Genomic DNA, 26,141 nt, shown 5'->3' with positions numbered 1-26,141 from the left:
ACATTTATCAATAAAAAAATCTATTGATAAATTTCTTGACTTTGAATTTCACAACTAGAAAAATGAGATACTATTTATAAAATGAATAACATTTATGAATAGGGAATAACCGAATAGGTAGTTGATGAACACTTAAAATCCAAATGTATAGTCAACAAGAAAATTTAAGAATTGATTATTTAACCGTAGAAAGACAAACTGAAAAAATAATCTCAAAGGAAAAATATCCTTAAAATGGTAGGAGATAGTGAATAGAAAAATAATGGATAAAAAAAAACCTGTACTTGACCGAAATTTTGAATGCAAATGTTTTTCTTACCAAAAGGATAGATTAAATGCATTTTTTTTCCTTTATAGCTGCTATATGTTACCAAAAAGCTTGAGTACGAAGTTAGTATGAATCAATGGATTATTATTATTCCTTTCGTCCAATTATAATTGTCTTTTTAGTTTATATTAAGAAAAAATAATAAACAAACAAGAGAATAATAATTTTTCTGTATTAGTTAAATAATATGTTAAAAAAATGTAAAAATATTTGGTTGAAGTCAGCAGACACGACTATAAGTTACACTTTTCTTCTTTCCCGTTGTATCTGCTTTGTCCCATTTGGCATAGACCATGACTTGTTCTCCTTATATAAGCAAGGAATTCTAGAACACATTAATGTTCTCATATGGTCTTCTCTCTTAATTTTGACTATCTTAAATAAATGCTTCATGCCTTGGGAGGAAGCCAAAAGGAGGTTTTGTTTGACCCTGCATTGCAACTTTGCAAGTTCTCTTTGTCCAATTTTTGGAGTCAAAGCTAGCCTTCGTTTATTATGTTTATGATCTTGTTCCACTGAATACAACACGAACAGTTCTTCCATATATATATAAAAGAGATGAAAATATAAGAAAGAAAAGGTCATATCAAATAATATTGACAGATTTATTTAGTTTAACAATCATACAGGGGCAGTATTGGAAATTCGGTGTTTTTTATTTTATATATAAAGTTGAGATTCTGGAGAGATAGGAAAACAGAGTACTAAACGGAATTTGAAAACCAAGGCTGAAGAAGTTTTAAGAGACATGGAGCTCTCCGTGGTTGCAAGAGACATGGAAGAAGTTGTATTGCTGGTTGATGATTTGAGATCACTTTCTGGGATTTCTCGCTGTAGAATATGTCATGAAGAAGAATTTGAGAGCTCCAAAACCTTGGAAGCTCCTTGTGCTTGTTCTGGGACAGTTAAGGTAAATAAATCCACAATCTCTTAACAACTTTTATGTTTACTTTACTTTAGAGAATCTTGTCATGATCATCTTAGTTTTATTCTTCAGTTTGCTCACAGAGATTGCATTCAGACATGGTGCGATGAGAAAGGAAATACAACTTGTGAAATATGTCTCCAGGTACTAAGCTTTGGTTAAAGTTTCTTCATTTTGTTTTCTTGATAAGTTTCTATCGATTATGATTTCTTGATGCTATTAATCCTCATTTCTTAAAAATAAGAAAGGAGTTGTCTGTGTCTCTGCGATCCCTTTTTCTTTTCGTTTTTGGGCCTTTGAATTTATTTATTTTTAATTTGATGAGCTCAAAGCGTTCTCTTTTATTTTTTGTTCCTTGTTTTTGCAGCAATATGAACCTGGATATACAGCAGCCCCAAAGAAATCGCAAATAACTGATGCAGCAATGACCATTAGGTATTCCCGCATTATATGCTTATTTTTTCGTATAGTTGAATAAATCTCACGTGCTTATGTTAAATTTAAGTATTAAACACAATTTTAATTTTCTTGGTTACAACGTGTCTCAAAGTAACTCAACTTTTCCCCGTGCGATTCAATCCAAGTGAAATTATGTGCCTTGCAACTAATTGTTTAGCTTTAATCGAATCACATTTCGAAAATGTGGCACCTTGACTAAGCAAGTTGGCAAAGTTTTTCTCCCCAAGCCCAAATTTTAAATCTTTTAGGTGCAGAAACGTTTTTTTCTTGATTATTTCTAGAAAAATTGAGAAATACTAATCCAAAAGCTGATTTTTGTTGTTGGTGTATTACATAACAGGGATAGCCTGCAAATTTCAAGGAATGAACAAGAACCGTTAAACACAAGAATAGTGGGTATCGTTGAAGGAAACAATTACTCTGAATGCACGTATGCTGCAGATAGGACCGCGGCTTGTTGTCGATCCCTGGCTTTAGCTGTAAGCATTATCTATATTTACTCCTTTTATTTTATACATAAACTAATGTTATTGAGTTCACCAAAAAAAGAAAAAAAAAACTAATGTTATTGACCTTATTCATACTACTTGTTAAAGATTTATAAATAAAAATATTAAATGATTTTTAAAAAAATTTACTTATAATGTAATAAGTGTTTTAAGTACATTTCTCTCTCTCTCTCTCTCTTTGGAATTTATTAAGAGAGTGCCGTTGGGAAGTCATACTATTTTTCTTTTTTAGATTGCTTGTTCCGTAGTGGGTGATGGGTAAATCTTAACTTGATTCAGATTTTTTAAATGCCGGTGAACAGTGTTCGAGGCAACTGGCATTGCGGTACTTACATTACATGTCTATTTTTGTTGAACTTGGTGTTGTTAAGTTATTGGTTAAGAAATTAGATGGAGAAAATTTATTTAAAATGTATAAAGTTATGTTGTTTATAATTTTTTTAAGCTCTTATGATTATTATAATAAATATTTTTTTTTCTTTTACGATAGTTTTTTAATTAATGCCCTAAAGATGCATTTAATGTATAACCGTTGCATCAAAATTGGACGATTCAGATTTTGAAAGTATGTTTTAAATTTGATTGTGTCTCCAAATGAGTGAATGTATGTAAAGACTGTCTGGACTCAATCTGATTCTGTTGTTAATGGGGATGCCACTAGGCCCACTACCAACACGCGGCTTTGTTGAGAGCTACATTTGAATTGACCTTTACAATATTTGATTATTTTCTCTTCAAGGAAACAAAGGATTTGTTGAGCCTTGTTGGGAGTATTAGTATTTAGTAGTGCTCCTCTATTTTTTTTTTTTTTATAATGTCTTCTAATTAACTCTCTTATTACTTTATAAAAAATACTATTAGATAAAAATAGATATATTTAAAATTTTAAAAATTTAGAAAACATTTGTTACTTTTTTTTATTTGATAAGAAAAAAGATAGAAGACAATATAAAATTACTTGAATTAAAATTAAGAATGTAGAGTTTATTATATTTTTGAGTCATGTTTCTTCCGGAGGGTTGTAGATGATTTACAGAGATTGATACTATTAACATGACCAAACTTAAAATAACTAACTAGTTGCCATTTGTTATTGCAGTTTACACTCATCTTGCTTGTAAGACATCTTTTTGCACTCCTTACAGATGGAATGGAAGATTATCCATTTACAATTCTTACGGTAAGTATTTGATTCCCAGTTTTCTACTAAAAGGATATACTATCTACTTTGTGAATCATTAAATTAAATTTTTCTTTATTTTTTGTAGGTCTTTTTACTAAGGGCCAGTGGAATTATTATACCCATGTACATAATTATTAAGGCGATCGGAGCTATTCATGACAATATTAAGCGTCACCATCATGAGGTTTTAAAATTTTCCATGCATTATTTTTTTGTACTGGCTGATTCATCGATTATGGGTGACATGCAACCACAACTAAAAAATGATTGTTCCTCTATTTATCAGGATTCTGACGATGACTCATCGATATCTGATGGAGATGATGAAGAAAATGAGACACCAAATGATGAAATTTTAAGACATTCACAATCATAGGTCATTATTTGATTTAATTTGTATCAGAGCATTATGCTGATGCTCTGTCAAGTTTTACCATTTTGGAGGCATAATTTTTTATTGTAAAAAAAAAGAAGAACGAAATTCACATTGAAATACATATAGCTTTGCAGTATTTATACTGTTTCCTACCAACCCAAGTATATAAAACAACCAAATTTCACCTATATGTATGTATTCACTTGTAAAACAAGTGCATCAGGCAATGATCCAAACATGTACAATGGGCCAGCCTTCAATTTGTTAGCTGAAACTTGAAATTACATCGACACACTCACTACCAACGAAACTGGTATGTTGAATAACTAACGTAACATTGAGAAAAAAAGGGTGTGTTTAGTTTGTATTTTTATTTTTTGTTTTTATTTTCTGTTTTCACTTTTTGAAAATTGTTTTCATTTTTAAAAGATTAAAATTCTGAAAACATATTTGGTTTGATTTCTTGTTTTCTGTTTTCATAGAATAAAAATACTTAAAATTTATGATATATTGATTTCTTATCTTTTTATATTTTTAGATTTGTTTAAAATTACATTCATTGTCACCGCAATTTCATTTTAACCGAGATGAGGTTTTTGTTTTCAACTAAAAATACTGAAAACGAGAATTTATTATTTTCATTTTTCGGTTGTTTCCTATTTTCATTTTCACTGAAAATGTTTTCAGAAATCCAACCAAACACATTTTCATCACCGTTTTCTGTTTTTAGTGAAAATGCAAACAGAAAACAACCAAACCAAACACCTCCTAAGATAACTATCAGAAATGAATCAACATACATTGCCTTTAAAAGTTAAAACTATTGCTTTTCAAAAGAATGAACTACCATGTCTATGTTAAATCCAATGAGGGGTTGGCATTGAGGTAAAACTCCAATTCTTAATGCTGGATTGCAGTTTTTGTCCTGAAATAATTTCACATTGTTGTGTGCTTTACTCTGAAGTAAATGCACAAATTAAAGAAGAAACTGAGATGAAAGATCAGAAGTGAGAAAATCAATCACTAATAATGAAAACATTAGAGACAATAACATATCCACCTAATCCCACAACACAACAAACACGTGTGTAATGGTTTGTCTATCAGAAATTGAGATCTCAGCACAAGCTTATGCATGCAGAGCCACCAATGAAATTGTAATGACTGCATTTGCCATTAAACAGATATTCAGAAAGACAGAATGTTTAAATCAGATTCATGTACATCGACAAATGCATAGTTAATATGCCATATATAAATAGGCTTAAGAAAGTGTATACAAACACAGAACATAAGATGCAACTAACTAGCACATAACAATTGGAACATTATACAACTAAGTAAACTTTGCTACTAAAAGGGGCATCTCATTCTCACTAGTCACGGATAATTATAAATCTTCCAACAACATTTTTCTGCTGGTCATCCTAATAACTAAATGGCAAAACTTAATTGAAGTAACTTAGGTGTTTTCTTATGTTGTTTTTCCATTAGAGTTTTTAACTTAACAAGTATTAATCTTTATTGTGTAGGTTAAGGTGGCGAATCTCAAATCTTAATTAAAAAATAATAGTAAAAAATTATAAAATAATACACCGTTAATAAATTAATTCATTAGGCATAACATTCAACCAACTAGAAACACAAGAATTAATGATTAAGTACTATAAAATTAAGTATGAGGCATGGAATCTAAAATTTTCAATCTAACCATTACATTAAACATTCTTATTAGAACCAATAAGTTAATAAATTATTAATCTAAGAGGTATTAAACTTTGTCTTCTTAAGTAAAATTCCGATGGAAAAAATAAAATTCTCATTAACTATAAAAAATTTTAAACAATTATAAAAACTAATTGATATTTCGTTATATTTTATTTTAACGCATAATACATCAATGTATGCAACAGGATAGGATTAACGGATGCGACTTGTCAAATTTAATAAATTCATTCTTTTTATATTTTTTATAATTAGTAAAAATTATCAATTCAATTATTTAGTTATGTGATATTGTTTTAATGAGTTTGTATACCAACTTTCAAATTATTTAAACATTCATAGAATCATAATCTAATAATAATTATTTATTTATATATTTAAATATAAGCATTACACCGTCCTCCCGTGTCTCGAGCTAAAATATATACTTTTTTGTTGAGTAATGCAAATAAATTATATTTTGTTATATTTTTAAATTATTTATTATAAATAATTTTATAACTAAATATCCTTCACACTATCCTAACTTGGCAGAAATTATTAAATGTTATGGGACTACCACAATCTTGAGCAATTTACCTGTAACACATAATCAAATTTTATTAACTCTTCTGGTAAATTTAGAAACTCAATTACGTCTCACATGGAATTTAGTTGAGACTATAGACATGTAGTAGTTCATTATGTAATAATTTCTTTCTATCTTAAAAGATTTTAATATTATTTTTTTCTTATTTTAAATTATACAATTTTTTAAAGTAAATTATACTGATACTCTGAGATTTAGGTTTGAAAAATCAGCGGATGACCATAGTGAAAAAAAAATGAAATGAATAACAAATATTACATAATAAATTTTATCAACATCATAATCATTCATTAAAATTATAATATATCTAAGAACAAATAACACTTCTATATTTTAATAAAGATGTGAGAACTACACTACTCTCACCCCTCTTATGTTAAATTACACACTTTCCTTCTTTAGTAGATTAGAGCATATATATGATACTTTTTTTAAAATTTTCTGTTAAAATTTTGTTAGCTTTCTTTAAGTAAAAAAATTATTATCAAAGTATTTTTTACACTAATCCATGATTGTACTTGAATCCTATATTACACAACAACAAAAGTTTGCCTATTAATCTCTTTAGCGGGATGGGAAGTAGATGGAACAAGTTGGGGAAGCATTTCCATGTCTACTTGCTCTAGTCGCACACAATGTGTTTTATAGCCATTGGTAGAGGTCCACAATGCAATTTTACAAAAATTAATCTATAATAAAAAAATTAAATTAATAGAATATTATAATCTTTCGGCCACCTATAACCCGGCCAAAAGTGCCTTTATTTTAAAATAATCACTACCTTTTAAATTATTATGATTTATTTTGAATTATTTATCATCTGAAAAATTAAAATATTATTTTTAATTCTAAATATATTTATTAATAAGATGATATTATAAAATACCTTTCATATATGTGTGTTTCTTATGATAAAAAGCTACTTATGAGTTGCTTTTCTTTACTATTCTGCAAATAAAACTCACCCAACTTTGTATTTGTCAATGATGATGTTTTTTAATCTTTTAAGATTTTACTTAAACTTAAAATTACATGTAAAATATTCTGATAACTTGCTAGTGTGTGCATGCTTTTAAAGTGCGTACAAAGTACTAAAAATTATAAGCAAAAATTATTTTAAATTATTTTTTTGCATATTTATTATTTAAAAACTGATACAAAGTTTGACTAGATTACACACAAATAATATAACCTCAAGGTTTAATTGAGTGGAGCAAGATGTGTCTTGTATATGACAATTAAGTCACAAGTTCAAATCCGTTATTTATCACTTTGGAATGAAATAAATATAAATACTTTGGAAAATTAACCAATGGGATTTGGGTCTAGCTGGAAGGGTTTAATTTCTTATAATGTAATGAAGTAAAGTTCAAATTTTAGTCAAAAGAAATATCCATATTTAATTTTTAATCGTTTATCGGGATTGTCTCCGAAAGAGGACATGTAAAAAACCAAAAAGATTTGAAAAATGAATTAATGAAATAATGTGCGGGTTCTCCAGTATTAGAAATAAGGGGAATTACCAATATTTCCATAAATGTCCATGTATAAAATTGTAATGCTGATATTTACAAAACTTATAAGTTATGTCATTTAATTTCTTTAAAAACGCATATGTCATTACCTATTCTTTTCATTTGTCATCATCAAAATATTAAAAAATTACTAAATCTGCATAGATTGTAGTATATAAAAATAACAAACCATAATTATGTAAAAAACTGATAAATTAAGGCAATAAAATTTAAGTCACTTGAATTTAGCTTTTGTTAAAGAGTTTGGTAAAGTGGAAGAGAACATTAGTTTAAACTATACTGTTTGTCATTAAAAAAAAAGTAACAAAAAACATTTTAAAAGTATATATACCAGCAAGTATGACTGGAGGAATTTAGATACACTCCTCTTTCACTTTCAGGTTAATGCATGTTCCTCTAATGCATAGTTTTGTTTTATTAGTTTTTGTTGTTTTTCAAGAGATTTTCTTCTCCTAATCCTGGGAACGGAGACGATCAATATTATATCAGTAGATCATCTGTAATAATACAAGGAAAAATCAAGAAAGTAAAAATTCTTTCATGGAAGCCTTTTCATATTTCTTCATATCTAAATCAATAGAGATCTGATGTTGGCACTTTGTACGTCTTAGTTAATTGTTTGATTCTACGTTTAAATATTGTTCAGGCTAAAGGCTATAGGCATGCCCAATTCTACACTTTTGATCATGAGTATAAATGAAATTAAATTGTATTATTTTTTGGTAGATGCAATAATGAAAAAGATTAAGTTTGGATTATTGAGAATATATTATATTGTGCAGAGAATATCAGATATTCTGGAGAGATATTTTCTCCTTATTGCCAAAATTTTACCATTTTACTAAAAGCGTGGAGTATTTTCACATGTTCAGAATATCAAATCTCGATCAATATGATTTTATTGAATTTCCACTGCAGACATCCACTGAGCAGCTTGGTCACATCCAGAAGACTCTTAAGAATCTTCATTTATCAATGGCCTTGAGGCTTTCATCTTTGGTGATCCTACTGGTATTTTTGTTAGTTCATATCATTTTTTTTATTTTTTTTATGTTCTGTTCTTATCGTTTTCATGGCGTAAACCTCGTGGCTAATGAAGGAGAGGTTCCCCTTCTATAATTCCTAATCTCTCCTTTTTCTTCACTTCCTTTGGAACAAATTGCAACGCGATTCATAACGGAGCTTGACCACGTAATTTTTATGAAAATTGGTTCATAGACACCTTGCACTAATTTACATTTAGAGATATATAAAATAAGATAAAAGTGGGAGGATTGTAGAAGTGATAAGTGATATGATGTAAAAATGAAGAATGTCAATTAAATGTATACAAGGGTTTTTTTATATCATTACTGAATTTTTATAGTTAAATTAGATGATTTGTGTTTTTGTAAAATAAATTGGTTGATTTGATCCGATTAGAGAAGTGTAAGCACAACCCAATTACAACAAATATCTGTTTTTTTTTTAAAAAAAATGTGTATATTCCCACACTGTTAATTAAACAAACATTGTTGTAGGCATATGGTGCATTGATAATTCTTATCTTTTTGACTCCATGTTGGTATGTCATGGTCTTACGTATGGAGAAACGTGTGAATTTGAACTCAAAAAACATGGCTTCCCAATTGCAATCAGAAATTGATCACACAGCCGAACTGTTACACCTTATGAAATCATCATCAACCAATTTATCAAGGTTAGTTCAATGAGATTACTTTGTTAAAATAACTGAAAAATATAAAATGATAAAAAATAATAAAATTATTATTTATTTAAAATAAAAAAAATTAAATAAATATATTAAGAATAAAATTGAAAAAAATATAAAAAATCAGAAATTAAGATTTTAAAAAATGTTATTTTAATGTTGTTTTTAAGACATTTTAATTATCTTTTAACTTTTTTTTAGTTGAAAAATTTATTTGATTGTTTCAATAAACAAACTTTTAGTAACATTTAGCATTTTCTTGAAATGCGACTTGAATTAATATTTTTTAAAATATCATCTTCTAACTTTTAATATTTTGTTTCATTTTTTTCTCAATATATTAATCCAATTTTCTAGTTAACCTTTTTTAATAAATTATAATTTTATTATTTTTGTCATTTTACACTTTTCATTTATTTCAACAATTAATTTTATCAAATATTTATAATTCAACTAGCTAGTTTTTTTTTAACTTTAAGATTTTAGTTACCACTTATTTTTCTAGCTTCCAACTAGTTTTACCAAATAGAGTCCAAGTAACATTTGAAAGAAATATTAAAAACTATTAAGAAACTATTAAAAAAAATTATTTACCAAACAATCAAACCAACTAATAAAAAAAACTAAAAAGTATTTGAAATTAAAAAAAATTATTTACCCAACAATCAAACCAGCTAATAAAAAAACTAAAAAGTATTTGAAATGTCTTGTGGAATTATTCTTGTGTGTGATTCATGATGTAGTTAATTTGCACCAAACTACTGAGAGTTATTCTTACTTGAGAATAAAATTCCGCATTAAAAAAAATAAAATTCCTAAAAGAAATTAATTATTTATAATCAATTACGAAAGTAGTTAAAAAAATTATAATTATCCTGATTTATTCTCAATTATGAATGTGGAAAATTCGTATTATTAAAATTTAATATTTTAAAAATATTTCAAACTCATTTTTTTCATTAATCATAAATTTATTCACATGTCATCCTACTACAAAGGCAACAATATTTCTTATATTAAATGAAATTTAAAAATTGGTTAATTGATAAATATACCTGTATTTGATTTCCTGTTCAAGAAAGAGACCCAACCCTAGGAGCCATGTTATAGATTCTACATCTTTGAAACCAAACTAATAATGGAGTAGCTCTGTGATAGTGAAACCAACAAGCTAAAAGGCATTAAAGCTGCAAAGACGAATACATCAATTGCAGTTCAATTAGTTGTAATTTCAATGGTTATTATAGATACTCAATCTAAACAATCATAAATAAAAGATGCTCAATCTAAAAAAATTGGAGGTTATTATATTCTTCGGAACCCTCCCCCTACATCTGCATTCAATATTTTTTGACCCATTATTATTGGCCAAACCACCAGAACCAATGCCACATGTAAGTAAATTCCCTATATTCACACAATAAATCAGCACCATTTGGATAACGATCAGACAATTCACATCTCAAACATATATAATCTCATCTTCATCCAACTGTTTCAATTATCTGAATGCGTAAGTAAATGCAAGAACTCCCTAGCAGCAGGGGAATCCCGTTCCTACTGTAGCTTTCTAGGAAACGATATTGAGATATCGTAATTGCTGTGCAAGGGCAGCTTCTACTTTTGGTTGCTCATCCACGTGAGTCATTGTATGGTTCTTTGCGCAGATTAAGCCAATTCATGTAGAATGATGCACTTTATCCTATTTGAATTGCTCCTGTGTCCAATTAAAGTTGCAATATGAAAGTTCTCGAATACAAATTCTTTTCTGACAATAAACCTGAATACACTGACAACTGACAGGTAGGGAATGGAAGATTTTATTGCTTTCTAGGAAACGATACACTACTTTCTATTGAAACTTAAACTCAGCTTTAGTGGAGGCCAAGGCAAAACCAACAAAATATTCAAATATAAAGAAGCTGAAGATGCCTCATAACGACAATTGAATTAACAAGGATGAGTTTGTATATATACACATGTGACAGCTGATATTTACCACCACAACCACCTATGACCACCTTCATTTTATAAAACCAAATTACCCACCAACTAATTCTCCAAAATTGGATTAAAGAATGAAAAACAATGTTAAAAGAAACCTATAAAATCCAATTTGAGCTTTCTATATCCTTTCAAGTTTCCTTCTAAACCATTCTGATATTCTCCTGATCTTGCCCACCAGCTGAACATTCTTTGTAATTTTAAAATATTCTTCCGCATTTGATAACATTATCATTATATCATGGTTGACACCTTCCACACTCCGATAGTAGTCATTCTTCAACCTTGATTGAATTAGTTCAGGATAGAATGGGGCAGGAAACCTGTAATACAAATCCAAAGATATTAAAGTCACACATTTAACTAGTCGCTGTCTCTGACATTTTTACATTTTGTTTACTTAGTTTCAAGGACTGGAAATTTCTAGAACAGGTCTGTATAAAAAATCACAGGCATATCAGTCCTCTCTGCTTTTCATTTTAGTACCTGTTTGCAAACTCTAATTTCTCAGCTACTTGGTTCAGTGCTTGGATATCAAACCTCTCCTGGATTGAGGGAAATAAAAACAATGAGAAACGTTCCATCTCTCCCCCTTTAAATCAAATCAGAATATTGCAACTTGCAAGTATAAGCCTAATTAAGTGACAGAACAAACTAGGTTAATGAAACTTCATATCTACTTACCCTGCGGTCTAATTTGGTGAAATAGGAAAGCAGCTTATCTCTGATCTCATGATCAATGTGGGGATGCTCCCATAGCATCTCAGAATCATATAGTTCCCACGGACTATGCAGATGATTCTCGGTGGGATCAGTCTTGTACTGGACCCGATACCTTTCCCAAGGACTCTCTGGGAAGTCATCAGATTTGGCCTGCACTTGAATAATTCGACCATCCCACCAACTTCCACCTTTCCCATCTTCATTTCTCCACCAGACCATGCATTTATCTCTTGAAGACCAATTTCTCTTCATGGCAGTATCATACCATGTTTTCTCAATAACAAAATCAGTGAAGTTAATCAATTCAGGTAGAGTTAATTTAAACGATTTGCCATGCACACACGAAGAAGGATCTAGAAATCTAAGTTTAAGTTTACAACAGCTATCCCCAGAGCCTGGTAGCTCTGCATACTCAAGTTCTTCAACCTTGCAAATTTCAGAAGCACCTAGCCCTGTAAATGATCTCCATGGACCTGATTCAGATAATGAATATGACTTTATGTACTCTTGATGGCCCTGCCAATCAAATAAGCTCAAGAAGATGAATTTAGAAACGGATTAAACAAACAATCAAATAAGGATAAGAACATAAACTAGGATACAGATTAGGGAAACTTGACTTCCAAAACAAACTATGAAGTATTACAAACCATAAAGAAAAAAATTCATAAAATATACTACCTGTCTTAAGTACACAACTTCATCACCAAGTTGAGGAATATATCGGTAACCCTCTTCAGGCTCTGACAACATCAGCCATGACAATTTTTTGACATGGTGATTTGACACCCTTCGAGTTAAAGTACCAGAATCATTGGCAATATATTCACCATTCCTGTGTCTGGCTGTCCTTATTCTTCGATGAAGTTGATCTGACATTCTGGTAGAAGAGTCTTCCCGATCAGATTTTCCCCTGGAACTTTGACCCTGTCGAATTTTAATTCTTCTGTTTGAAGTGCTTGGCTCCTCAGAAGTTGTCTTCATCCTTATAAACCGTGTTTGACGCATAGGATCACTTGTAACATCAGACAAACCAATTCCTAAACCATGTTGGTTGCTGAAAACAGAAGTATGTTCTCCCATATCACAATCAAAAGATTCAAAACCATCTTGATTGACTTTCCCTTTATATGACTTGTCCCTTTTATGGAAGTGATCATAACTTCTCTTGTCAGAATATGAATGCAGTAGCTGTGGAGAACTAAATTTTCTGTCATCTTCACCTTCTGGTACTTCTGTGACTAGATTAGGCCCCATAGAGGAGGAATTTTCAGATATCCCAATACCTCTAGCACAGCTTGAATCTGCCTTAGAACTAACAATTTTCAGTTTGCAAGGACCTTCAGTGTCTGCTGAAATTTGTTTCTTTTTAATAACTAACTTGGTTGATTTCACAGGTGCTTTCATTTTGAGGTCATGGCAATGGCTTGAGTGAACAACTTCATTGTTTTCTAGTGTGTCCTCTGCACATTTGTCAGATCCAGACTGGCCTTTATCACCTTCATTGAACTTATCATAACCAGATGTCAAGGAGCCATCAGCATTTGGCTGAGGATTGCCAAACAATGAAGGTTCAAGCGATGAAAATTTAGGTGCATCTTCAAAATCAGTCAGCTCTGTATTAACCATACTCCCGACAGTCTCTAACTTGCCAATCACATGTTCTGATCTCCTGCAAAACATAGTAGGAAAAAGCATTGGATTCTGAAGAGATTACCAGATAAATAAAAGGAAGCGGTATCATAAACCTTTTTCTGAGATTCATCTCAGGCTTTACATACCCATTAGCATTGTGTTCAAGAAGGTCATCAATTTCAGCATCAGTCAGCAAAGCATCCCCTGATCTTGAAAGTTCATGTGTGTGTGTCTTCATCTTTCTGCACTGATCTGTGTTTGCCTCAACATATCTGAATGCATACAGATTATTTGTAGCATTTTCAGTTTGTTCTTTATCATCATTTTCATTTCCGTTGAGGCTTTGGGGAAGTTCAGCATTAGTTGCAACCATAGAAGATAATGCAGGGTCCAACGATTTTGTGTCTGGAAAAGTTTTTTGATCACTTTCTTCAGGTTGAGGTCTAGAAGACTGGGATACCATATTATCCTGAGTCTCACAAGCTAGTCTTGTGTCCTCAGTGGGCACATTCTTCTTAGAATCACGAAGTGAAAACTTAACAACCAGTCTCGGTCTAGTTTCAACATTTACCAGGGACTCAGAGAATGCAGGAGGCTTGGACACAGTTGCAAACTTTTCTAAAAGGGGCTTTTTAATTTCAAGATGTTTATTATCCATTTCCCTCTCAGATTCACTAAGATCATCAGGATCTTGGAAACTGTCTGATGCTTCTTCATCAGAATCATTATCTTCCCCATCAGTAGATGTTTCATCAATTTGAGAGAACATACTACGAGCATTATGTGCAGCAATTCGCTGGGGTCTCAATGTCTTAGCTATGGAAGATTTCCTTTTTGAGGCTTTTGAGCTGCCCTTGGATTTCTTGCGGAGTCTGTTACTTCCAGAAGTATTACCATTACACTCATCCAAATTCCTTTTCCTTACACGCCTTCCAGAGGAAGTCATTACCTCAACCTGAGACACATTATGGTTAGATAACAACTTGTAATTAACGATTGTTCAACAAAAAAGAAGACACTTACTCCAACATTATGTTTTTTCCTTCTTGATCTTCGAAGGCCGTCCCTATTACTAGAGTCATCACTATATTCTAGATCACTAGAAGAGATAACACTCCCTTGCCCGGCTGCACTAGAACTATCCTCATTTGCATTGTATTCAGAGTCAGCATCATCGCTTACAATAATGTCATATTCTGGCTCCCAGAACATGGCATCTAAGAACTCTGGTTGTGGCTCAACCATTACTTCCAAATCTACCAAAGGTACCACTGGGTAGTCCTGACCAACAGTAAAATCTGGACCAACAGCATATTTTATCAATGAAGGACGCCATTCAATGCCAAGAGCACCAAGTCGACGTTGCTGAAATTGACTCTGATAAGGTTCTGGATATGGCAGCATACCTGGTAATGAAATAATTATTGTAAGAGAAATTTGCATCCTATTAATACAAGAATTTCAGAATAAGAGCCATAACATACTAGAATCACATAGAGGTTCCTGAATGTTTCTTCGGTGTGGTGGAAGTTGAGTCTCCTGCATCAGATGTCACATAGGTTAGCTAACACATTGAAAATTCAACAATCTTGTCAAGTCAATCAAGATGACAATCAACAAAGTACAGGGGCACAATGACTACTCACAACCTGATCAAGAACATATCCCTGAGTATCCTGAATAAGGGGTCGATAATCACCAAGAAAAAACTGCCAGAAAAATCAACAAGATAGACATATAAATTTACTTGCTATGAAGTTAATATCAATATCAATATTGAAATATTTGACCACCTGATCATATTTTGCATCTTTCTGGGACTCGCCTTGACCTGTGTTCAGAAAATATATTTGGCCAACATCATCTGAAAGCACAATTGATGTTCCGTCCCTAAAATGAACACACAATATTTTAACAAATTACACACCGTCAGAGATCCTGATTCATCTAAGATGGATAAAAGATGACATAGTTCATATGTGACATGGAACCCTCATGATCACCAAGGTAGGCATATGTGACATGGAGCACTCATGATCAGCAAGGTAGGTATACAGCCTACAGATGTTCCACATCAAGACACAAAGCAACAGGCATAAACTCATAGCTTAAAATGAATAATGTACAAACTTGACAATGGTATCTTAGTGTTGACATGGATTCAGACAATTACATTACTAACAAAGTAAAAATATGTCAGTCAGATTGAATATAGAACAGAGAACTATTGTCCATATGACAAGATTCAGAATTATCCAAATGGAAGGAGGCAATTACAGGCCTTTTAAAAAAAGTTAGATATAATGTCATTCCTAAGTCCTTACCATTGGGTTTCGCTTTAAAGCAAATGCCACTGTGACATAGTGGTGGACAATAAATTAAGTTTAATACTTGGGTACCTTAGGTACTGTTTCTTGGGGCCTTCACTTCACCTACATCCTGCAAAATCCAACACTCCTTGATGCTAGCCTATACAAGTTTGTTGTGGGTGCCATACCAAAAGGCCTTATCAGTAGTTTCTCTGTCAATAGCCAATCCATTACTAGGCCTGAGATCAGTTTCTCTGTCAACAAAAATGTCAACTCATGTCTCAACCTCTGGAACAGCACTGGACGGTAGTGAAAAGGATACTTAGGTATCTTTAAGGTACTGTTTCTTGGGACCTGGGACCTTCACCTACATCTTGCAAAATCTAACACTCCTTTGGCTCTTCAAGCCTACTGTGGTGCAGGTTGGGCTTCTTACTTTGATGATAGGAGATCTACTTCTAGTGCCTCTATTTTTCTTGGGTCTAATCTAGTCTCTTGATGGTCTAAGAGACAGAATGTGGCTGCTCGCTCAGAATTCAGAAGGTTATTTCTTGCAACAGCATTCAAACATTAATATCTAAACTGCAAGTTCCCCATACTGTTCCTAAGATTCTATGCGACAGTATGAGCATGTAGCTCTTGCTCACAACCCAATTCTACATGCTAGGAAGGACCAAGCACATGGAACTGGATCTCTTAGGTGATAAGCAAGCAACTGCAGGTTGCGCATGTTCCTGCCTCTGATCAGTGTGCAGATATTTTAACAAAGGCTCTCTCCCACTAGGTTTACTGCTCCAAGGGCAAAGCACAGACTGGTTGGCTCTTCTCTGGTTTCTAACCCCTCATGAGCTCGTGGGGGTATTAGAGTATAGTTTACTCTGTAACCAACTTGGGTGTCATTTTGTTGTTGTAGTTATCAGTTAGTTATTTGACAGCAGTACTCAGTAACGACCTCTCAGTTATTACAAGTAGTTAGCTTTGAGGTTCTTTGTCTGTACAGCTATAAATAGTTGATCCCATACTCATTGTAACTCAATTCATTTTTCAGAATCCAATACACATTCTCTAAATGTTCGCTCAAGTCTATTATCGGTTAAAAGGGATTACATAGCTCTAAAGTTGGTAGCTACCTAATCTCTTTATGTCTAATAAGTTTCTTTGCCAAACACAAGTATTACCAAAGACATTCACAAAGTATTACCAAAGTGTGGAACAAAACAAAACCTATAAAGAAGGAAAAACAATAAATGTAACAATGGGAAAAATTAAATGAAAAACTACGCAAAAACAAACAAAACAAAAAAAAAATCCTTTCAAGACGATTATTCTATGAGACACTTACGGAGAAAACTTCCCATCAACCAACTTAAAACGTCCAATTTCATATGTCCGAATAGGTATGCCCTCCCATATCTGGAAAAAGAATATACCAGAAAGACATAAATTAATCTGTTTTGAGAAGAACATTTAAACATTAAGATTTAAGGACCCAAAAGAAAAGAAGCTTACATCCCACACAATGGTTCGTCCGTCATACCCAGCACTCATAGCTATTCGAGGGTTGAAAGGGTGAACATCCAAAACATAAGACTGCCAACCATTGAAAACTCAGCATTTAGTCATGAAAGAACTGTAAAAATCCAAATCAAGATAGAAAAATAATAAGAGGCTAGAACTGAACCCAGTAAAAGACAGATGATAGGTCTTACAGATTCAGTATGACCAGTCAAAGAGTGCACTAAGCTGCCATCAACTGCATTCCAAACACATATTCTGCAATCTTCAAGATGAAAAGACAAGTACTCAGTTAAAATTGATTACCTATAGAAGAGTAGGGAATGGATCACAAAGTGGTGAATGAATGCAAAGTCAAATGAATAAAGATGTATTATCATGACAATATAATATTCATGAGATAATATTGGAAAATACGAAGTCCCGCATTGGTTGTATATGAGACAAGTACGGGGGATATCATATAAGCAAGAGGTGCACAAGTTCAAATTGCCTTAGGCATTTTAGATAATGTTCTCAAGCCCAATCCCATAACAAAAAACTAACCACTCTCCCTAAATTGCAAGACTAGGAACAGATTCGCTCATAAGTTTCAACAGACACCTAACATATTCTCTACTCCATATGGGGATAATAAAATATCAATTGTGTCCTAAACCAGGATCCATGTTGAGGCAATATAACACTTAGTGATATATGAAACAGCAAAAATCATAGTCTCTACTCCATATGGGGATAATAAAAAATCAATTGCATGCTAAACCAATATTCTTTACTCCATATGGAGAATAATGAAATATAAATTGCATACTAAACCAGGACCCATGTTGAGCCAATAGTGATGTATGTAACAGCAGCAGGTGGTAGTACCAAGTAGAAATTATGCATTCTCCCCGACAAATTTAGTTATAGGAAAATCGATTTTCAAACAATGGATTATACACATAGGATCCTTTGAACATTCTATTATTGCTCCAACCTCAGGTGTATTGCATCATTAGGATCACCATATTCAAGATATTATCCGATTTGGTTCTTGTGTAGGCCTCAGGTTTCTTGTGGTTGTGGGTTTGAGCCCCATGGTGGGCATCAAAGACGCCTTTTAAGGATAAAATAGTGAGGCCAATGTGAGCAAAAGCTGACAATATCTCAGATGCAATGAGTCTAACAATGTAGCAAACTTGAGGTCGAAACAATTATACTATGTCATTCTAGTAAGTTATCATATCAAAGAGTTAGAAATTAATACAACAGATCTGGAACATAATGAGTGATTGTGATTTACTTTAAGAAAGGTCAGTAAAGGATAAGGAACAAATAACGTCAGAGAAAAGAGATAATCAAATTGTAATAATAATAAATAAATAAAACTTTTATACCACCTTGACTGATTTGGATACCATCAATTTAATATACTAAGTATGCAAAAATCTGTATAATATGTTGGTATAAATTTCCCTGCTCCATTATTTCTTTAGGGTCCGTTTGGTATAGCGGAAAGAAATAGAGTGAATGGAAATAGAAAAGGTTAATGGAAATAGATGAGGAATAAAATGTAATTTAAAGGTGTTTGGTAGAAGAGAAATAGAGAAGAAATAACAAGATAGAAGATGAATGGAAATAAGTGAGCAATAGAGTGGAAAAGTACTAGTGGGCCCCACCCTATTTCCACTCTATTTCCGTTCAACCAAACTACCAACATTATTTCCTCTCCCCCTATTTTCATACAACAAAGGGTTAGCAAGTAGATTACCCATAATAGCTGCAAGCACAAAGCGATTGTCCAGGCTCCATATAATCATATTGACACCACGAGGTGTAGGTAGAAATCTCTGCCTTGGACCACCTCGTGGAGGTTGGGGAGGCAGAGGCGGTGGTGGCACTTTTAAATGATATGCACGAGTCCAGCGTCCTACTTTTCCCTGGAATAGAAGAGGAAAACTTCAACATATTTCATATGGTAAGCATGGGGAAAAAATGAAACTGAACATGCCACAAAGATGCCCAAAATAATTATGGAAAAGAAAATGTCTTCAAGAATAAAAATAGACCAAAGTTCAATGGCAATCTTATTTAAAGGAGCTCACATGAGATTTACGTGATCTGGGAACCCATATAATTGCACTACCATCACGAGAGCAGGTAACTATGTTATCATGACAATACCTGAAATACACAAATTATATGACATCAGTATGCAACACATTTAGTAATGAGTGCAGGGTACACTTGTTACATTAATAAAACTAAACAAGAGTAGGAAAAAATTACAGAAAAGAAACATTAGGATATACCAGAAATTTCGGAACTTCAAAGTATTTTCTTCTTTCCAGGGGTCAGATGTCAAAATTTTTGAAGCCACAGAGCAACCGCTGCATGCAGAGTAGAAAAGACAATAAGGATCCTTACAAAATAAAATTAAATAAGTGTAGATCTAACCAGGATGGCTAACCTAAACTGCACATAATTAACATCATTCTCGTGGCCAGATAATAAATCCATCTCGTGTATTGGTTGTTCTGCGTCATCAGTGTTGGGCTTCAAAGCACTCCACACCTGCAAATAGCAGTAATTTTCTCAACATATATGAATAGATGCGATATTTAAATAAGAAAAGACTAATTGTATTAATGGAAGAAAATAGAAAATATGCAAAGAGTACATCAGAAAACCTACCCTGGCATAAGTATCAGAGCTACCAGTAACAAAAACAGTTCCATTTGCATTATATGCACAACAAAGTACTTGATAGCTTTGTTGAACATTACTTGAGGATGGCAAACTAGCTGGTGGAGCATTGCCCTTCCCTGAAAAAGTTTATAATTCCTCAATCAAGAACAACCTAATAACAAAAAAAGTAATTATGGCAGTCAACAAGTCAAAGACTTCTGATTTGGAATGTTTAAGTAACAAGTCATCAATTTGTATGTCCAAACTTGCATAGTTTTGGTTTGAACTAGATTTGATAACTCCATTCATTGTTCTAAGTGTAGTATTCATTTAAAAAACATGTTGAAATGTAAAAAGATTTTTTCATTTTTATATTGGATTTAGATTTTAATAGAATCTAATTGATCCAACACAAAAATTGAATATAGATTGTACCACCATATCAAATTTATTATGGTAAAACTGCCAAACTCAAACCACTACCAGTTCCAGGACTGATCTGTTAACAGAAATAGAAGCAATTATCTGACCATTTATAGCATCTGGAGGTCGAGGTACATATATTCGTGGATTGTGTGAATTTCTCGCATCCCATATTCTACAAGTTCCATCATCTGATGACCTACATATTTCATAAGTCATAAAAGTTAGATTAAGAACACTAGAATGATGTATACGTGTGTAATAGAATGAAGAAATTAATATTTTTCTGGTCTGGGGCATAGATTACACTCAACTGACTAGAATACCCCCCCCCCCCCTTCAAAAAAAAAAACAGAGGTCTGGAGTTGCAGGTGTGAGCACAGATCTAGACAAAGGCCAAAACAGAGCAGCAGCAGTAATGACGAGAAAGGGAGATCTAAACTTGCCGGAATGAGGATACAGCACAATAGATGATTAGTTGGTAAGAGAATACATGGAAATAAAGTATAGCTCCTGATTTTACAGAACTTGACAGCAAAGCAATACAAGATAGGTCACAGAGGATGGTACCACTTTGATACCATGTTGAAATGATTTAGTTTTAGATATTGAGGAAATGAATTGAGAAGAAAGACAGAACAATATTTTCTTCATATGTTATGGGTTTAAATTTGATAATGAACATCCCTTATTTATAGTAATACTAGACTCTTAATCCTAAAGAACAAATAACTCTCAAAAAATAAGATAAATTACCTAAGAATAAGGATCCTAGAAGATAAGAAGATTTAAATGTGATAAGCTATTGAATATTTTCCATATATTCTAAAAAAAGGACTAAGAATATTTGAATTTATATTAAAATAAATAATTAATTTGCAAAAGAATATAATTATAAAATATGCTTGTCACATAGCTGGTGCTTTGTAGGCCATTGGAATGGTGCAAGGTGATCCAATGGCATGCAACGGAGTATATTAAATTCATAATATAAGTTTTATTACAATATTAAAGTTTAGTTTTACAGATATAGTATGTATACCCAAATAAAAAAACTTGGTTTTACAAATAAAAAATACTTGAGATTTTTATATGACACAGGTCATGAGCAAAGCAAATTTTTTACAATTCAATTATTATGAATGAAATAAATAGATTAGCGTCAAGACTTATCCCTTGTGAGTCACAAGAATCACTAGGAAAGCATATACAGAGGCAACAATAGGACACAACAACTCTTAAACTTACGATAGTAGCTGGTATATGACACTGGGACTAAATGTAATAGTATTAACTGCTCCAGTATGTCCCCGCAAAACTGATATCGGCATCCCATCTGGTAAGCGCCACTGTTGTGAAGCAAATGTCAACTTAGTTGCACAAGGTTTGCAGGACAGAACAAAAAATTAAGCTCTACTACTTACAACTCGAATGACAAAATCATTTGAAGCAGATGCCACCAAAGCATTGTTTGAGCTTACAGCCAAATCAGTAATATCACCCTTCAGTTTAATAATGACAACATAAGATTAAATAATATTAAAAGGAAAACAAACTTATCAAAGTTACTTCCATAGACTATATTCTTGACTCACTTCATGTCCACGGCAACTAGCTAAGCAAAATGCAGTTTCCATAGACCAAATCTTGACAAGACGATCATCTGAACCACTAATAACATATCTCCCGGATCCATCAAATATGGCTGCAAGATAAAATCATTTTTTTTTAAATCTATCAACCATAAGTACAACTATTATAGTAATTATTTATATGCATCTAAGTGGGAATTATTAATTGTTAATAAATCAACATTTCACTTCATAAGGAAACTCTAAGAAGAGAGAGCAACACTTAAAATGAAAAGGCATTGGATTCAGCTTTTATTGGTGTAATGTGACTCACATCTAATTAATGACTTTTGTGAGAATAACTGAACATGAACTCAGAGAATGGCATAAAGCCACCATATTAATAGCAAGTTTAGAAGATGAGTAATTCATACCACAATAGACAGCCACACGGTGCCCCCTTAGCTTTTTAATATTTTGCATCTTTTGCACCATAGTAGATGGTTTGGCGATTGCATAACATGCACTGCGAATGGATGGAGAACGATGGTGCTTAGTAAAACCACCTCCAATCTCCCTTAAACTTAGCCCCTGAACCTGATTAGCCTTCATATGTGGCCAACGCATGTAAAGTGGAGGGGGCTTCACCAGTTTGTCAGCTGTTTTTCTATCAACTGTGCATTCACAGGAATGAAAATAGAGTAAATATCCCATTCTTTTGTGGTTAATGTTGGGGGCATGGTCAACTATATCAACTTCCAGACATATTTAAATGCAAATTTGCCAGTAGAAGCTTCAGACAAGTACTACATTTGTCAAAAGGGAAGACTAGGAAAATTTTTAAACCAAAGACAACAACCTAATCAAGTGTTTAAACATTTAGAATCTTGGACCCCTTTTTACACATGCTCATTACTACCTTCCACACAATGATGGCATTGTATATGCCAGTACCAGTCTTGGAACAGACCAATGATAACAACTGTAAACTGTGTACTTATAGAAGAAAATATAATTTTGGGAGGTTCATATATCCAATTACCAATTCTAACAAAGCATAAACTAAAACAAGGTTTTATATATAACCGTTCTAAACCTAGTAACTTAAAGCAAGCCCTGACATGTTAATCATCCCTTTGAGAATATACCACAAAACTAAGAAAAGAAAATCTTTAATAGATATTTACAGATTGCTAATTCATTAAATTCATATAATAGCCTAAGATTATAAACATTTTTTCAGTTTGAGTTAATAACTTGTGATCTTAGCTTGAATGATCATCAAGAAAAAAAGATTATTATAGCTTATCACGTACCATTAAGAAGCGAAAATGAACCATATCCAAGTAAAGTAGGAACATCAGCTGCATTAGGACTACTTCCTTCAAGTTTTCCATGCAAAGGATTGACCGTACTCAGCATCAATTGCTTCAGAAGCTTCACCAAATGATCCTTAGTTATGTGAGGATACCTTGTAGTTACACAAAATGAACAATAATTAAGCCTTTACAGATAATATCAAAAAAACAGTTATTACTAACTTAAGAGAGAAGTGTTTCAAACCAGATAACAATAAATATTTGGATTAAAATATGAAGCATCAGCTATTTGCAAGTAATCTTTAAATGAAGATAGTCAAGATATCTCTACCAAAGTTAATCATACACTTCCATCATAAATTATTTTCCTTTTTTATTTTTTATTTAAAAAAAGCATTCCCTACACTAAACTCCAAATAAATATTAATAACAATAAATATTTAAGTATATTAGCATTGAGCATGGAGTACAGCTACCCTTTTTTAAATGTTAAGTCAGTTACATGCACTTAAAGGCCAAGGGCGTTGATAGCCCATCTGATTGAGAGTAGTCGTCAACTGTCAACCACTCAGATATAATAAATGCTGATTGAAAAGTTAAGCATAAAACTCCAACCTTACATATAGTAATAATTAGTACAAAACCAAATCAGAGGGCATATATAAAGCAAAAATACCTGCCCACTAGATTGCTGTAATCTAAAGGTAAAGAGATGCCATCATCATCTTCATCCGCATCATCCCCACTGGGTTCACCACTTCTTGAAAACCAAGCATGATATCTTCTAGGTAGAAGCTGATGCTCTAAAAGTTCCTCCTTGAAATTTAGAAAAGTCCTATGGCATGGCCCGACAGACAAAAAGTGCATGATTAAAAAGTAAATTTCCCTAAGGTCTATATCCACATCAGTCTCAACAGCTCTCACATCCCTAGGGGGCGACACCATCTGATCCACCTTATTTGAAACACTCAAAGGTGCAGCACTCAGTGAAGATGCAGAAACAGAAGCTTTGCCCTTCCTCGAATCCATGTTCTGAAAACACCCTGCAACAAAGAAACAAACTACAGTGCATAAATTGTCCTAATTATTATTATGCCAAAATTTTCAAAATCAATCCTTGAAAATCAGCAACAAACATATAGTGTGCATTATGACAGCACCACAGCATACAACAAGCTTTAGATTAACAACATGACATCATCACATCATAAAACACAAACCTTCGATTAACAATAAATATGGTCCATTACCAATCTAAATCTAAATTGAATGAAAATCAAAACCTAAACAAGTGCATGGCAATAGAGAGAGTTATTAATTAATTGAATGAGGGAAAACCTAAACGAGGATAGGTCAGTTCCGAATTGAACAATCAGTGGAAGCTAAGATTAAAATGTTACTGGCAATTTGCAAGTTGCAAGACGACGACGCTTTGGAGGAATAATAATCATAAAACAAAGCGAGCAACAGTTAAGTGAATAAAACAAAGAAAAGTAAGTGAAAAAACGAAAGAAGGACCTCGAAAACGGTTGAGGTTGCAGCAGCTGAAAGGAGGGGGGTTGCACTTCAAAGGCGCATGAAGAATGAGGACAGAATCTGAAACCGAAAGGCGTTATATTTATTTACGCTGTGAAATTCAGCACTGTTCTCGAGAAAAGGGGTTTAGGGGGTAAGGAATGAATGAATCCAAAAACGGCGAGAAATTTAATCACTGACCTTTTGTGTTGCCATGGATCTGGTGCAAGTGGATTTATTAGGTCTTGCACTTCTTTTGCGGTATATCTCCGCCACGGAGCCGGGGAGGGAGGGGAGGGAGCTGGATCAATTTCAAGGGACTTATATTTTAAGGATTTTATAAATATTATTTTGTCAAAATACGTTTAACTATGCTAGAAAAGTAAAAATTGCCAAAGACTGCAAAGGTTACAAAAATCTGGCGTTTGGGGCAGCTAATAAGATTTCGAGATTTCGGATTGGGTGCTCCTCTGGGATCTTATACTCGAAATGACCAATACACTCCTAAGTCTTGTTTGTTTTGATTTGTTTTCAAAGAATAATTATTTTTTAAAAAAAATAACAAATTATCGTGAAAAAGTAATATTTTTCAAAGTTGCGTACTTATATTTTAGAGTAATTTTTTTGGGACCACTTTTTATAATTCCGTGTACTTAATTGATGTAATCTATATTATATTTATAATCATTCACAAAAAAAAAATATTGATATAATTTAGTATTTTACTTTATTTCAGTTGTTCTTTCCATGATTATTAACATATAATAAAAAAAATGAAAATGATATTTAATTTCTTTCAACGATAAGTCCATACAAAATTCTAAATTTTTTTGTTATATGACATATCTATTTTTTTCTATTTTATTATTTATTTTTTAATGTCATTTGATATGATTTTTTTTCAATTTTTTTATCTATTTCTTTCTTTATTCGCGTAAAAAATAGGGTATATATTATCTTCAATATTTTCCGTTATATTTTACTCTCGTATTTTGATAGGTTAAATTTGTTTGTTTCCAAAAAACAAAAAAAGATAGGTTAAATTGTCTTTCCGGGCAGCCGGGCGAATCTGTATTTAGTTCCATGTCATCTCAACGTTGTTCCTGTTTCGCTTGTG

At 32.4% G+C, this 26,141-nt stretch overlaps 2 protein-coding genes across 4 annotated transcripts; one reads left to right on the top strand and one right to left on the bottom strand.

The window, feature by feature from the left end:
- The first annotated feature begins 706 nt into the window (after positions 1 to 706).
- Positions 707 to 3,968, top strand: LOC114378492. Its single transcript, XM_028337092.1, has 7 exons — positions 707 to 1,238; positions 1,326 to 1,397; positions 1,621 to 1,688; positions 2,053 to 2,191; positions 3,321 to 3,401; positions 3,490 to 3,588; positions 3,691 to 3,968. The coding sequence occupies exons 1-7, from the start codon at positions 1,077 to 1,079 to the stop codon at positions 3,778 to 3,780; spliced, it is 711 nt and encodes a 236-aa protein (XP_028192893.1). The 5' UTR covers positions 707 to 1,076; the 3' UTR covers positions 3,781 to 3,968.
- Positions 3,969 to 11,144: 7,176 nt separating this feature from the next.
- LOC114378469 (bromodomain and WD repeat-containing protein 3-like) lies at positions 11,145 to 25,469 on the bottom strand. 3 transcript variants are annotated; one of them, XM_028337068.1, is made up of 26 exons: positions 25,226 to 25,467; positions 25,028 to 25,105; positions 24,186 to 24,552; positions 23,507 to 23,661; positions 22,625 to 22,864; positions 22,215 to 22,324; positions 22,044 to 22,121; positions 21,868 to 21,968; positions 20,727 to 20,818; positions 20,203 to 20,333; positions 19,979 to 20,082; positions 19,821 to 19,898; positions 19,614 to 19,692; positions 19,280 to 19,448; positions 17,721 to 17,791; positions 17,521 to 17,601; positions 17,354 to 17,424; positions 15,496 to 15,592; positions 15,349 to 15,411; positions 15,187 to 15,241; positions 14,726 to 15,108; positions 13,849 to 14,657; positions 12,749 to 13,739; positions 12,029 to 12,583; positions 11,831 to 11,889; positions 11,145 to 11,667 (listed from the first exon to the last, which is right to left on the bottom strand). In XM_028337068.1, the coding sequence occupies exons 3-26, from the start codon at positions 24,536 to 24,538 to the stop codon at positions 11,466 to 11,468; spliced, it is 5,127 nt and encodes a 1,708-aa protein (XP_028192869.1). In that variant the 5' UTR covers positions 24,539 to 24,552; positions 25,028 to 25,105; positions 25,226 to 25,467; the 3' UTR covers positions 11,145 to 11,465. The 3 variants fall into 3 exon arrangements, with proteins under 3 accessions (XP_028192869.1, XP_028192876.1, XP_028192884.1); XM_028337075.1 differs by having other exon boundaries at positions 15,352 to 15,411; XM_028337083.1 differs by lacking the exons at positions 11,145 to 11,667; positions 11,831 to 11,889 and having other exon boundaries at positions 12,365 to 12,540; positions 25,226 to 25,469.
- Between the last annotated feature and the right edge of the window lie 672 nt (positions 25,470 to 26,141).

Source organism: Glycine soja, chromosome 2 (assembly GCF_004193775.1).
Source record: "Glycine soja cultivar W05 chromosome 2, ASM419377v2, whole genome shotgun sequence".
NCBI classification, from domain to species: Eukaryota; Viridiplantae; Streptophyta; class Magnoliopsida; order Fabales; family Fabaceae; genus Glycine; species Glycine soja.
This window is presented reverse-complemented; position numbering and strand designations above follow the sequence as displayed.